Source organism: Diabrotica virgifera, chromosome 1 (assembly GCF_917563875.1).
Source record: "Diabrotica virgifera virgifera chromosome 1, PGI_DIABVI_V3a".
NCBI classification, from domain to species: domain Eukaryota; kingdom Metazoa; phylum Arthropoda; class Insecta; order Coleoptera; family Chrysomelidae; genus Diabrotica; species Diabrotica virgifera.
In genome coordinates this window covers 10,154,139-10,169,453 of record NC_065443.1, presented here as the reverse complement: position 1 = coordinate 10,169,453, position 15,315 = coordinate 10,154,139, and the positions used below count along the sequence as shown (strand labels likewise).

Here is a 15,315-nt window from a genome sequence, read left to right as displayed (position 1 = left end):
CCTGTGTCATCAGCAAATGCTAGGCATTCGTGTTTTCATTGATATCGAAATCATGTTCTGTTGATTCCGGCTTCTTTGACAATTCTTTCAAAAAGGATACTAAACAACAGTTATAGCAGTGGATTCCTTGTTGCATCCCCTTACTGATTTCAAACTTTTTCGTTTCTTATCCATTTATTTTAACCCTATTCTCAGTTTTTCTGAGTGTTACATTTATCATTGTTACCAATTATTCACTAATTCTTATCTAGCATAGTGCCTTTTTTATTACGTTTGACTCTGTTGCCTGTTTAAAGTCGATGAATAGGGCTAGTGTGGATTGTCCATATTCGTAGCTTCCTGCTTGTATTTCGCGCAGCAGGAAAATTTAATCTACTTTGCTGTGTCCTCTTTTGAATCCACATTGATATTCTCCTATTAGTCCATGTGGTGAGACCGCTCCCGTCTGGAAAAATTTCTGATTCGGTTTCTTTGTGGATTCCTATTCAAAAATGTCCCCTTTAAACAAATCTAAAGGGTGCCGGCCGGAATTTTTGGGCAGAAATTGTTTAAACAATTTTTTTAAACAAATACAAAAGATCACGTTTTTTTGCTCCGAAACATATATTTTTAAGTTTTGTGGGTCATTCTAAACAAGAAAGGTATCTTGTAAATTTTCTCAAAAATCGATAGTTTTCGAGTTATAGGCGATTTAAAATCTGAAAAATGCGAAAATACGCATTTTCGAGTCCTAAAAACTCATATTTAAATTAGTATTTTTGAGATTGCCAGATACTTAAATTGAAGTTTAAACATTCAGCTTTAAGATTCTGAATAGTGATTGCGTCTAACCTTAATTTAAACCATCGTTGTTTAATTGTTCAATATGCATGTCCATCCGATTTTTTTGCCGGTGCGGCGCGCTCTATTTCAAAAATCTCCAAATATCCTCCGAAAGATATTATTTCTAGATTCTTTGGGATATTCTAAATAAAATAAGTTTCTTGACATTTTTCTCAAAAGTTAACAGTTTTAAAGTTATAAGCGATTTAAAATCCGATAATGCGTTTTTTGGGCATATTTCGGATTTTAAATCGCTTATAACTTTAAAACTATAACTTTAAAACTTTAAAACTTATGAGAAAATTGTCAGGAAACTTATTTTATTTAGAATATCCCAAATAATCTAGAAAAAATATTTTTCGGAGGAAAATAGGAGATTTTTGAAATAGAGCGGGCCGCACCGGCAAAATAATCGGATAAACACACATATTTAACAATTAAAAACAACTGTATAAATTAAGGCTAGACGCGATCACTCTTCCAGAATCTTGAAGCTGAATATTGATTCTTCAATAATTTAAGTGTCTGGCAACCTCAAAAATACTAACTTAAATATAAGTTTTTAAGCCTCGAAAATGCGTATTTTCGCATTTTTTAGATTTTAAATCGCCTATAACTCGAAATCTATAAATTTTTAAGAAAAATTACAAGATATCTTTCTTGTTTAGAATGACCCAAAAAAACTAAAAATATATGTTCTAGGGCAATAAAACGTGACCTTTTGTATTTGTTTAAAAAAATTGTTTAAACAATTTCTGCCCAAAAATTCCGCCCGGCACCCTTCATATTTGTTTAAAGGGGACATTTTTGAATAGGAATCCACAGAGAAACCGAATCAGAAATTTTTTCAGACGGGAGCGGTCTCACCACATTGACTATATGACAATATCTATTTTTGGTGATATTATCTTTTTAACGTATTTTATATGTAAGTACGCATCATTTACTAGCACTGTTAGGCCTGGATCCCGCGTACCAAAAATGTTGATTAATAGCAAGCTGAAAATTTGTTAATAGCTTAACGGTATCTAATTGGACAAGCTTTGATGTACGGGAACACTGGAACAGGGGAAGTTTTAATTGTGGAACAGTTTAAAAATTTGGAACGCCAGGTTACGAAAACGTCCCATAGTCCCATGTATTTTGTCGGACAGAACATCCAGTTTATTTGTTACCCTTCCATTAAACTCGCATGCAAAAATCAGACTGCTATTACTAATAACTTAATAAAAACATGATTCCTGTCATTTGACATATACTTCGTGTTCCACTCATTAAAATGCCCAGTTGATGATAAACACCAGTCTGATTTTTGCATGAGAGTTTAATGAAATGGTAACAAATCAATTGAAAGTTCTGTCCGACAAAATACTTGGAACGCTTTCGTAGTCTGACGTCCAAATTATTAACCTGTTTCACAATTAAAACTTCCCCTGTTCCAGTGTTCCCATACATCAAAGTTTATCCGACTAGACACCGTTAAGCTATTAACAAATTTTCAGTTTGTTATTAATCAACTTTTTGAAGTTATACTTCTTTAGGTGCGATTGAGGGTGAAACAGACAGTATGGAGTTCGTTACTAAATGTTTTAATTTATGTATGTATCAGTCCAGAAAAGGTGTGGAAATAATATATTAGTGTATTTAAATATATTTTTCTACAAACGTGTTAAAAATGCAATTTAATGCACTCCATAGGAGCGTTAAAAATGCTACTTTAAAGCACCAGTGCTTTAAAATTTTTAAGTCACTACAGTTAAAAGCGAATTGTCATGTGAAACGTCAAAATATTCATATTTCATTTATTAAGATGGTTTAAAAGGTTTTTTAAAATTTACTTTAAACTGTATTATTGCATTTTTAACACGTTTGTAGAAAAAAAAAACTATTAAAATTTGTGAGAATATACAAAAATAAAAGTAGATTCTGATGTTATTCTATAGTTGTTATGATTTGCGTATTGACAGTATAGGCAATTTTGATGTAATGTCAAGAAAAATATAAAAATAGAATGTCAGTCAAGTTCAAGTAAAAGTTTTTGTAGGTATTGTCCTGTAATTGAGAATGAATAAATTATAATTGTTGATATATAAGACGTTTGTAGAAAAAATATTGTATGATATACGTGTTAAAAAGTACATTTTTAAGGCACTAATGTGAATTGCAGAATGAGCGAAGCGAATCTTTCACACGAAACTTTCACATACGTGCCTTAAAATTGTACTTTTAACATTTATATCATAAATAACTATTATAATTTTTGTGTATTTGAACTTGTCTACCTCGGGAATAAGATAATAAGTAATATTTAAAGTATTTAATAATCAACTTCGTCTGTTTGTCACTATGTCCGAGAAATCTTGTAGCCCGGATAAAGAAAAGGGTATAGCTCAGTGGTAGAGCGTTGGACTGGAGATCAAGAGGTCCATTGTTCGAATCCTGGTGTTTTCTAATCTTTTTTTAATTTTTGGTATTGTTTTAATAAAAATTCTTGGAAAGTAATAAGTAAAAATTAATTTAATATTTAAATAAAATACAAATAAACTGTCCGAAAGTATATTTATTTCATTGAAATCATATTTAGAAGTATAACTTCTTACGTGCGTACAAAGTACACACACATTTCTTTTTTTTTTGGTACGCGGAATCCAGGTCCATATTCCCCTGTAGTTATGACATAAATTTCAATCGTGTTTTTTTTGTGAATTAAGCATAGTGTGGCTTCAATTCATTCTTTCGGTATGTGCTCTTATTCCTATATTTCTTTCAGCAATTTTTTCAAATGCTTAATAAGTGCTCGTCCTTTATTTGAACATTTCACATTTGAACACTTAATTCTTTTCTTGGCTGTTATTTTTCTTTTGTTTCTCTATTATGTCTTTCACTAAGCGGTATTTCCATTGTTCGTTCTTGATCGGTATTTTCTTTGAGTTCTTCTTACATCATTTTAAATATTGCTATATGCTATATTACAGACCAACTGTCATTAAAATAAGAAAAATTTCATACTTAGGGCAGGTTCTTAGAGGAGACTGGTACAGATTCGTTCGGCTTATCATCAGAGGTAAAATCGAGAGCAGCAGAGGAATTGGAAGGAAGCAGATATCATGGCTTAAAACGTTCGTGATTGGACAGGAATACACAGTGCTGACCAACTATTCCGATTAGCTGAAGACTGCGAAAAACTCGCCAACGTAGAATAGAATAGAAATATGCTTTTTTGTCATTGAAAATTGTACAATTTTAAAGACAAAGTAACTTTACAAAGTTATAGTGTAATTTTACTAAAATTACATAAGTCGGCAATATAAATAAAAAAAATTGAAGTAAAACAAAAACAATCTATTGCGAAATTTCAATAAGTAACTGTCAACGTTAGGGGGACCTAATACAGCAACTCAAGGAGAAGAATAAAAATAATTACTATTTCTATTACTCGAGACACCCCGTTAACCTCATTTTTAATTTTTGACACTCCAAATATTTGAGGACATATTTACCTAGAGAAAAATACTGTTATGTTTAGTTGCTACAATAAATTGTTAAATACAGTAGAACATCAATAATCCGGATTAATTGGGACCGGACCCATCCGGATTATCAAATTATCCGGATTATCGAAATTACCTTAAAAAAGACCAGTATAAACATTTAAGTACAACAAACATTTTAAAAGTTTATATTTTCTCATATACAGTAAAGTGTGTAGATGTGAAATTAATCAAAACATTTTTTTATGTTCAAACACTGTATTGTAATTTATTTATAGCAACATGTGCACAGTAAAAACATCAGACACTATTTGAACTTTTAAAGAAATGTGTAAAAGCATTTTGAACTGCGATAGAGGTTCATTTTCTCGCAGCTAAGTTCTTAATTCATTTTAAAAGAATTATATATTTCTGCTAGATACAAATCCGGATTATTGCCGGTCCGGATTTTTGACGTCCGGATTATCGACGTTCTACTGTATATCGGTCATATTATAAATTATTTACAAATTCTCGTTAAGTACGGCCCTGTTTTAATTCGGTATAAATTAATTTCTATAATATAACAACTCCAGTGAGTCTAATGTAAAATAATCGTCACGAAAGGTTTTTGCCGTAAATGGCATGGATCGCGTTCACTGCTTTTGGTTCATCGACTTTCAAGCAATCAGTTTTTGTTTCAATCATATTACCTTATTTAAAAACTGGACTATTTGATAATATTTACTGCCATAAAAATAATGCAAGTCTAACGCTTTAAGCCTACAAAAATTACATTTTTACTAAAGATAGGATAGGATCCATCCTATAAAAACCCTTGCGCCATATATTAAGCCACGTATCCACTAGGTTGGCGCTCCGCGCTCCCTTCAACTGCTCCCATCAATACGGCATGCGCTCCTCTACATATAAACCGCCACCGGCTGGAGCGCCGAGGCGGAGCGCGCGCTGTTGCACGGTCCGGGACGCCAACGTGTCCACTATGTTTGCAGGAGCGCAGGATTTGCTATACTCACGCCTGACGTTCTTCAACGTTACCTGGTCAATTTTATAATAGAATTTTTGTCGCAAGTACTGCTTACTCAAAAACAAACAAAAATATAGGATGTCCCTTTTTGTGTCCTATAAATAGGATATAGAATAGCTGAATATTCTCTGCCTTCAAAATAATATAAGAATAAAACCTACTGAAACATACTTGCTACAGTAGTCAGATAGTTATCAGATTAGTTTTAATAATAGTAATATATTATTTATTATCATTACAATTATTCTGATGTACGCTGAAAAGAACCCTTCTAGCAGGCATATATTAATTTGTTTGTTTTCTATTTAAAACTAAAAATAAATAGGTTTTGATTCATATTGGTTTCTTGTTATTTTTTTAGGGCAGGAAATAAAATATCCATTTAACGTCTTAACTTCTTATAAAAAGTAGTATTAGACACACATCACGACAAAAATGAGTAAAAACCCAATATAATTTGGCGCCCAACGTGGGGCTTGCTTTAAAATAGGGCTGAAGTTAAATATTGCTTGTATCCAAAATACAAATTAAAAAAAATATTATTGGCCATACTTTTTTTAATACTCGATATAACTTTTCCAAATTTGGTAAATGTTTTGGTGTCATAACATAACGCTGTAAGCGTTACCAGTGCTTACAGCATTGGTAAGCAACGCCATTTCCTTTCAAAATATTATGCTACCGATGACACTGATTCTTAAATGTTCCTTAAAAAAAGACAGTATATCCCTATTAATACATGTTTTAAATCAATTCTAACCTATCTACAGCGTTCATGCTCTAAAATATCTAGGTCATGCATTAATGCGTGCAACTGAGTGTACCTACCCTATACCAAGTGGCCACCTACGAGTGTTACGAGTGTAAAGCACCACCACCACAAATGAAAAACAAAACAAACATATTAAAACATCATCAAATTCACCCAAGTATCGCTGAAAAAGAAATCAAGTCAGTTAAGTTAGTAACATAACAATTGCAATTTTGTATAAAGCTAGTGTATTAGTTAATTGTATTAGTCATTAAATATTGGTTAGATTTATTAATACAACTTAATGCTATTTAAAACAATATCTTTATACCGCCAATATCTTTATTTTACAAAATACATACAGTCGGAAAAATGAAAGAATACCCATGAACGATCACATCAATCACTTAGTTTGTATTTGCTATCATTTTCTATAACACACGTTTGTTATTTATAGAAAAAGACAGCAAATACAAAATAAGTGATTGATGTGATCGTTCATGGGTATTCTTTAATTTTTCCGACTGTAAACGACATCACTAATGTTTTTGTGTTTGTTTTTTCTCCTATTTCTACTGTAGAAACTAGTTCTACGGTAGACAGAAAAGCTAAGAAAGTAAACAGTATTTTAAAAAAATAGCATATGTAATGCAAAATCATATAGTTATGTAGCTAGACGCTCATTCGTTTTCTTTTCCGAACATTTGACACTACGCACTTAGTGTGGTAGATGACAAAAGAACATTGATAGAACATCTCAAAAAACCTATTTTTCCCCACTCTGATCGCATTTGATACATAAAAAAATATAAATCCTATTACAGACTAGAAGTATATGTAAAACTACCCTCTTATATGGCGCCCCCATATGGTACGAAGCCTTGAGAATGGCCAAATGGATAAACTACTTATAAAGGCAGAAAGAAAGCCCCTCCTAAAGGTAGCAAGCTCTCTAGATCTTCCGTACGGGTCATAACAGGGACGCTCCCCATTCATCTCATAGCTAAAGAAAGAGAAACTCTATATAACAGAGAGAACGGTCATATCAGGCATTTTCCGTACGATGGACTGGTAGATTAGGTAATATTGAATGGCCTCCTCATTGACCCGATTTGAATCCTAAAGATTATTTTTATTGAGGAATTTGGGGATACTTGAGAAGTAGAATTTATACAACTCAACCAGCAAGGGTTGCAGAGCTAAGGCAAAAAATTATCGATGAATCCATATTAATTTCTAGAAAAACACAGGGAAATGTAATACACGCATTCTACCATTGTTTAGGATACTGTCAAATTAAACGGAGAACGGTTTAACAGTTGATTAGGTAGACATTAATTTCACAAAGCACCCGGAAGATTACGAGGCATATAAAGAAAAAAGGAAAGAGGTTAAATAACGGTGAAAGCAGGAAAGGAAAGGTCATGAGAGAGGTTTGCACAAAAAATGATAAAAATTATAGTGAAAACCTAAAATTCTTCAAGTCAATGCTATGGAAACGAGGTTCCTGACGAAAATAGCAAACATAAAGAGGACAGACAAAATACGAGACGGAACAATCCGACAAAACCTAAAACTACAACTCATCAATGAAAAAATAGTGGAGGTGCAACTTAGATGGTTTGGGCACGTGTATAGAATGTCGAACGAGAGACTAACAAAACGATTGTTCGAAACGAGAGTGCTGGGGAAAACAAAAGAGGAAAATCAAGAGTTATGTGGGTAGATGAAATCAGGAAAGAAGTCGAGAAAAAGGGATTGACATTGGAAAGTGCAAAAAACCTAACGCAAGATCAGAAAGCATGGAGACTTCAATGCCAAACTCAACTCCACCAGCCTTACACTTAAAGGTAGAAAGGCTTAGGACTAAGTAAGTAAGTAATTTCACAATGTCGTAAACTTTTAAATATTATACTAATAATTAAAATTAATTAATTAATGAATTAATAGTTTTATTCGAGATAATTATCAATACCGTTAAAACATCTAATAAAAAAATCTGCCTAAAGATTATGATGGAGTGAATTTATATTGAAACAGAAGAATGTCATAAACGGCTTAGGAGTCTCATCTACGATAAAATTTCTACGAATGAACGGAATATCGACTACTTAAATTATTCTAATAAAAATACTTGGATGACATTTACTAATTTCGTATTTAATTAGCATAATTTACTAATTAAAAGCGATCTGGCAAAAACTTGCTTTAATTAATTGATTTCGACTTAATGAATTCCGTCTTTCTGGATTTTGCTACCAAAAAAATTTATGGTTTTTCAGTCACCTGTGAGCAAACTGATTCACAGCAACGATGATGATTTTTTGTATGAAAAAGAAGTGGATTTGACGCTTTGATTTTAACAGCCCAATTAGTACAGGAAACAATGGTCAAAATGAGAAAAATAGAACAAAATACCGAAATAATAACACGGTAGGAGTTGAGTAAAAACCATTAATGCAAATGTACAAACCAAACAATGAACACATAAAGAAGAAAGTCAACAAAAAAAGTAAAAATAGATAAAAAATGAGAAATGTTTAAAAATGTCATCACGATAAAATCGTCCACTATTTGTGGATCTTGGTTGATTCTGAATTTCTGTCAGAAACAATAATTTAATTGAAAATAACAGGATGGAAATAACAGCAAAGTTAATAAGACTGACCAAAATGACAATGAAAGACTCATCAGCAAGTGTCAAAACAACCGAAGGAGATTCAAATGACATCAATATAGAGATAATCAGAGACACAGAGCTGAAACATTTATTCAAAGTTCAACATAAATGACAGGGTACGCGGACAATCTAGCGTTGGTAGTGCGTGACAGACAAAACCTAGCAGAAACACTTGTAATGTTGGTAAGAGAAACAAAGAATACAGGAGAGAATGGAATTGATACTAATCAATCAAACTAGAATGCGGGGAACAGGGTGTATTGTAAATATCACTGACTTTACAGAAAAAAACTAAAGACATAAATATATAAAGCAGCAATTAGACCGGTGATAGCATATGGAAGGGAAGTAATGAGTCTTACGAAACAAGATGTTGAAAAACTAAAAATAATTAAAAGAAAAATTATGAGAAGAATGCACGGCCCAATTAAGATAGAACAAGGAGAGTATAGATGACTGATGAACCATGAAATAAACATTATCGCAGAGGAAAATATAATAAAATTTATTAAAGGACAAAGACTGGGATGGTTTGGACACATACAAAGAAAAGAAGAAGATGGACTAATTACGAGGATAATGAACTAGAACTACTACTACTACTATCGGTTTACAGCGTTCTCCGACGCCTTTCGACTCCTAACCGCCATTCTTCTCTGTTTAACCATAGACCTGGAGGGATTTCTCTTTCCTCTAGTTCTTTTTCAATTCCCTCCCTCCAGCTTCTTATCGGCCTTCCTCTTTTTCTTCTCCCTTGTGGTGTCCATGCCAAAATCTGCTTAGGTAATGAACTATAATGAACTCAAAACCAGAAATAAATAGACCAAGAGGAAGACCAAAAATAAGATGGAAAAATGAACTACTAGAGGATATATCAAAGATGGAAATTGCAAACTGGAAAGAAAATATTCAGGACCGGAGAGATTGGAAAAAGATAATACATAAAGCAAAAGAACATATAATAATTTTTGAAAAATAGTCTAGAGTCTAAATGTCTAAATTATATGCTGACTGATCCATCGCGTTAAATGGATTAAAAGAGCTCAAGGAATATTGAGCGACCTATACTCTAGAGTCATCGGTCTATACATAATATAAAATTGAATTCAATGATACACTTAATCCAGATAATTAATATTTAGACATAAGTTCTAATACATAGTTTTATTTATCAATCTAATATAATGGGAGATTGCTTATTCATTAATCTCTTGTAGATACATTATCAGTAATCCGTATAATCTTATAATTTCTCCGTATTTCGACTTAAATTTAAAATGTGTAAAATACTGAAGACCATTCATTTCATTCATTCAACAAAGACAGTAAATGAATTTTTCTAAAATGTATTTAATTGGACAAAAACACGATATATGCTCGCTAACAACACAGTTCATAATATACCCGAGGGTTCAGATTCATAAATGCTATTGGTACGAGAGAGGCTGACGATAAAAACGTAGTATCTCTTATAAGAATAGGAAGACTAAGGTGGGCATGACATCTTGCAAGGTCACAGCAGAACAACCCTCCTAGAAGAATCCTTATGTCACAACCTGTGGGAAGTAGAAATAGGGGTAGGTCAAAAATCATATGGAAGGATGGTGTGGATGAGGATGGGAGAAAAATAGGCGCAACAAACTGGCAACGGTTGGCAATGGATAGGACTGACTGGCGTAATAGACTTGGGAAGGTCGAGGCTCTTTCATAGGGCTGTAGCACAATTGATGATGATGATGACGAGTGAGGCTGTGTTCTTAGTATAAATCTTATTCGCACTTATCCGCATATCTGGTTGGTTATGAGGTAGCGTGTGATCGAGTACGGCACCCCAAGATGATGCAAATACTAAGAGAAGCAGGAATTAACATCCAAGATCAGAAAATACCTCAAAACCTTTACTGGAATCAGACCGCAAATCTCATATATAAAGGTGAAAACATGAAATATGTCAAAAACATGCATGGAGTGAGGCAGGGCTGTATTTTGTCTCCTCTAATCTTCAATCTCTACTCTGAAAAATATTTAGCGAAGCTTTGCACGAAACCGAAAAAGGTTTTTTACTAAACGAACAACATTAGTTATGCAGAAGACACCATAGTATTTGCAGACAATTGAAGGACCTACAAGTCTCTATGAACAAAATTGCGTATTACAGTAAACAATATGGACTCAATATAAACGTAAAAGAGACAAGCAAATAATAATTAGCAAGAAAAAGATAACAGGAGGTCAACTCTACGTCAATCAAACCCCCGAGTGATGTACCACCTCGGTACCATAACAAATGAAGAATGAACCAACAACCAGGAGGTAAGAAGAGCGAAAATCGGAAAAGCTAGATCCACCTTCAATCGGATAGGGGTCTTTTTCAAGAGCCAAAACCTCTCTTTGTATAAAAGTAGGAATGCTGTGATGCTACGTCTTCTCTGTACGTTTTATGGTGTTAAACCTTGAACAAAAATAGCTGCCGAAGATTGGAAGCAGTTGAGACGTGGCTGTATCGCAGAATACTTAAGATCCAGTGCACTGACAGAGCCACAAAATGTCGAGGTCCTTCGAAGAATGAAGAAGACCCGAGAAGTACTTATTACCAAATATTCTGGTTAAAGAACTCCAGAACCTGGTCCAATATAACATATGTGCCGCTTTAGCGCACTGAGGCATATAAGATAGAGATGATCCACAAGATTCGTCACGGATAGGCACATGAAGAAGAAGAAGAATTTCTTGGACGTTTTTAACAACTTTGTTTAAATAGGGCCATGCAGAACATACCTCCGTCGTTCATTAAGATAATGTACGAGAGGATCTAAATTATGGATTAAATTCATTTTCTCTAAAATGGACCACTTTAGAGAAAAATCCCGAAACAGGTCGATTTTTATTTTCAAATTACAATTTTTTGGCATATATTTCATACTAGTGACATCATACATATGAGCGTGGTGACGTAATCGATGATTTTTTAAAATGGGAATAGGGGTCGTGTGGCACCTCATTTGAAAGGGAAAATTCTCTATACAGTAATATAAACATTAATATTTTAATATTATTATTTTTACAGGGTGGCCAAAATAATAATTTTTGAAATAAATTAATTGACGAAAAAAGAAGAATGTATGCAATTTATTTAACTCAAAATACATTCTATCGCCGTCAGAGAATAGAAAAAATTTTTTATTTGGCAAATAAACCTTGCTTTTCGCTTAAATTGAATGTTCAAACTGCCAATAGGTAGGTGGGAGGCTGTTTGTGATTTAATTTAAGCGAAAAGAAATGTTTATTTGTGAAATGTATTTTGAGTTAAATAAATTACATACATTCTTCTTTTTGCGTCAATTAATTTAATTCAAAAATTATTTTTTTGGTAAGCCTGTATAAATATTGATATTATCGTTTATATTACTGAATAGAGAATTGAACACCCTTTCAAATGAGGTGCCACACGACCCCTATTCCTATTTAAAAAAATCATTGATTACGTCATCACGCTCAGATGGATGACGTCACTAGTATGAAATATATGTCAAACAATTGTAATTTAAAAATAAAAATCGACCTGTTTCAGGATTTTTCTCCACAGTCGTCCATTTTAGAGAAAATGAATTTATTCCATAATTTAGATCACCTCTGTATATAGGTACTTGCAAATTATATAATTTAAATAAGATATAAATCTGGACACCTTCGGTGTACGTGACACTCATACAGACTAGTATTATATTTAAATTAGTTTTTCGAAATTGGATCATATAATATCATTATCAAAAAATTATATGTTTTATTATTATCCAACTTTAAGTATATTTAAAATATTACTATCCTCTTCAAATCTCATATCTTGCATCATTACATGAGACACTTCTACATACGTATTAAAAAAATGCTATTTAAAAACTTTGTTTTGTTATTCAAATAATTTTTTCGTTTTATTTTTATCCAGCACATGTTTAGCGCTGTTATTTGTTATTGTGTTCGTATGAATTGCCTTACAAATATTCTCTTTATTTATTTACTAGTTATTGAATGATAGAATTTCTTTACTCTTTATTTTCTTCTTTTCTTTGATGGTTTTTATTATCAATATCTTTATTATCTACCTGATCATCGAAGATAGAGCCGAAATTCACAGTCAATCGAAAATAATGCCATCAACAGACCGAGGAAGAGGATTATCTACCATTTTTCTCATATAGTTGTATCACGATAGCTCTTTTCTTTAACTGGTATGTACCTGTAAGTGGTTCCACCTTCCTAATAAAATTTTAAACCAAAAACTGTATAAAAGGCCTAAAATTAGTCTTTCTAGCCCTAGAGAACAAACAAAATTCCTTTTACTCCATTACCGGCAAGATATGTATATCAACAAAATTAGAAAAAACACATAAAAAGAAAGGAATAACTATTGGAAAAACAATAAATTAAGCAAAGTACCCCGCGCAAACCTTATGGAAATTAGGTCCCAGTGGACTTCGTTTATACTTTGGGAAAATACTCTTTGAAGCATTCTGGTAAAAATTTCTCATGGGCACAACTCAATCTTATGAAGAATTTTCAAGAAATAGAGGCACAAACTCGGAAAATTATAAGATTTACTGGGTATTCCAATTCCCTGAGTTACTGGTTATCTGGCAACATGTAGAAGTTTGGATCAAGGAAAAGTACTAGTAGTCTATAATTTTTTCCTGGCTATCCAATGGCGACCTTTACTTTGACCTTGACCTTCAACGGACGTCATCTTCTAGAGTTTCGAGGGTTTTCGGCATTAAATTGATATAAACAGATTATTCATGGGTTTTTGGGATCGCTAAACACGAATATGCCATCAGAATTGATCTTCGGAAGACGTGGTGGCCAGGGTCACTGCAAGGGACGTCATCTTCTAGAGTTTCGATGGTTTTCGGCATTTATTTGATGCAAATGAATTACTGGAGGATTTTTGGGGTCGCTAAACACGAATATGCCACCAGAACCGACTCCCGGAGCACCTGGTTTCCAAGGTCAATGAAAGGCGCTCCTGGAGTTTCGAGGGTCTTTGGTACTACATTAATGCAAACGGATTAATTATAGGTTTCTGGAGTTGCTGAACACGAATACGTGATCAGCACAGACACAGAAGCACCTGGTGCCTAAGACAGGTTATCTTCGGGAGTTAAAAACCTAAGAGTAATCCATTTAATTCCTCCGAAACTCCAGAAGATAACCTGTGTTAGGCACCAGGTGCTCCTTTGTCTGTGCTGATCACGTATTCGTGTTCAGCAACACCAAAAACCTATAATATATCCGTTTGCATTAATGTTAAACCAAAGACCCTCGAAACTCCAGGAGCCCCTTTCATTGACCTTGGAAACCAGGTGCTCCTGGAGTCGGTTCTGGTGGCACATTCGTGTTTAGCGACCTCAAAAAACCCTCCAGTAATTCATTTGCATCACTTAATTGCCTAAAACCATCGAAACTCTGGAAGATGACGTCCCTTGCAGTGGCCCTGGTCACCACGTCCTCCGGAGTTCAATTCTGATGGCACATTCGTGTTTAGCGATCCCAAAAACCGATGAGTAATCTGTTTATATAAATTTAATGCCGAAAACCCTAGAAACTCTAGAAGATGATGTCCGTTGAAGGTCAAGGTCAAAGTAAAGGTCGCCATTGGATAGCCAGGAAAAAATCCTAGACTACTAGTACTTTTCCTTGATTCAAACTTCTACATGTTGCCAGATAACCAGTAACTCAGCGAATTGGAATACCCAGTAAATCTTATAATTTTCCGAGTTTGTGCCTCTATATCTTGAAAATCCTTTATACGATTGAGTTGTGCCCATGAGAACTTTTTATCAGGATGCTTCAAAGGGTATTTTCCCAAAGGATGAACGAAATCCACTGGGACCTAATTTCCATAATGTTTGTGCGGGATACTTTATTAAGATTAACAAGCGCGAAAAGAAAATTCCCTTACACCGTATATCCAAACTTCCATGAGGTAACTTCCTAAAAACTTACATCACTCAAACTAGTACTACAACCTTTAAAAAACGTATAACAGAACACAGGTCTTTCAATAATGGAAAAACAGAGACTACGTATAGATCATAATCATTCTTTTAGCAACCAATTTCTAATTCTCCATATTCAAAAAATAAAATCCATAACCTATTTTGATTAAAATATGAAAACTTTTAGAATAAATTTAAAACTACAAATATAATTCTGAATAATCAACTTGAGACAAATACCTAGTTCTTCCCTCCTCAACTTATTCAGATAAAGACTATACTATACAAAGTGTAGACGCGTAATAAAAAAAACACTTGCGAAAAGTACTTTGCGGAAACATCTGTAGTGGTACGGTGGTACTCTATCGGATTCTGGAGCTTTTATGTTTTTAAATTACATATATGCCATCCCTGATATTTTCTTTTGTGATTTCCATGTTGTTGTCATCATTTTTGTATTCTTCGTCTGCTTCGGTAAGTCCAAGTTTGTTTCCGTTGTATAGTTCTTTTATATAAGATGCCTAGTGTTCTATTTCCATTTGGTTTTTAAA

The 15,315-nt window shown here is 33.4% G+C and overlaps 1 protein-coding gene across 12 annotated transcripts in view; it reads right to left on the bottom strand.

The window, feature by feature from the left end:
* The window catches only part of LOC114327524 (SH3 and multiple ankyrin repeat domains protein 2), a 466,023-nt gene that overhangs the window by 121,328 nt on the left and 329,380 nt on the right, over positions 1-15,315 (bottom strand). For 7 of the 12 annotated variants that reach the window (XM_028276615.2, XM_028276550.2, XM_028276287.2 and 4 more), the window contains one exon: positions 6,169-6,186. The exons of the other annotated variants lie outside the window; for them this stretch is intronic. In XM_028276615.2, the coding sequence (XP_028132416.2) occupies positions 6,169-6,186 (18 nt within the window). The remainder of the gene's footprint in view (positions 1-6,168; positions 6,187-15,315) is intronic. 12 annotated transcript variants of the gene reach the window in all.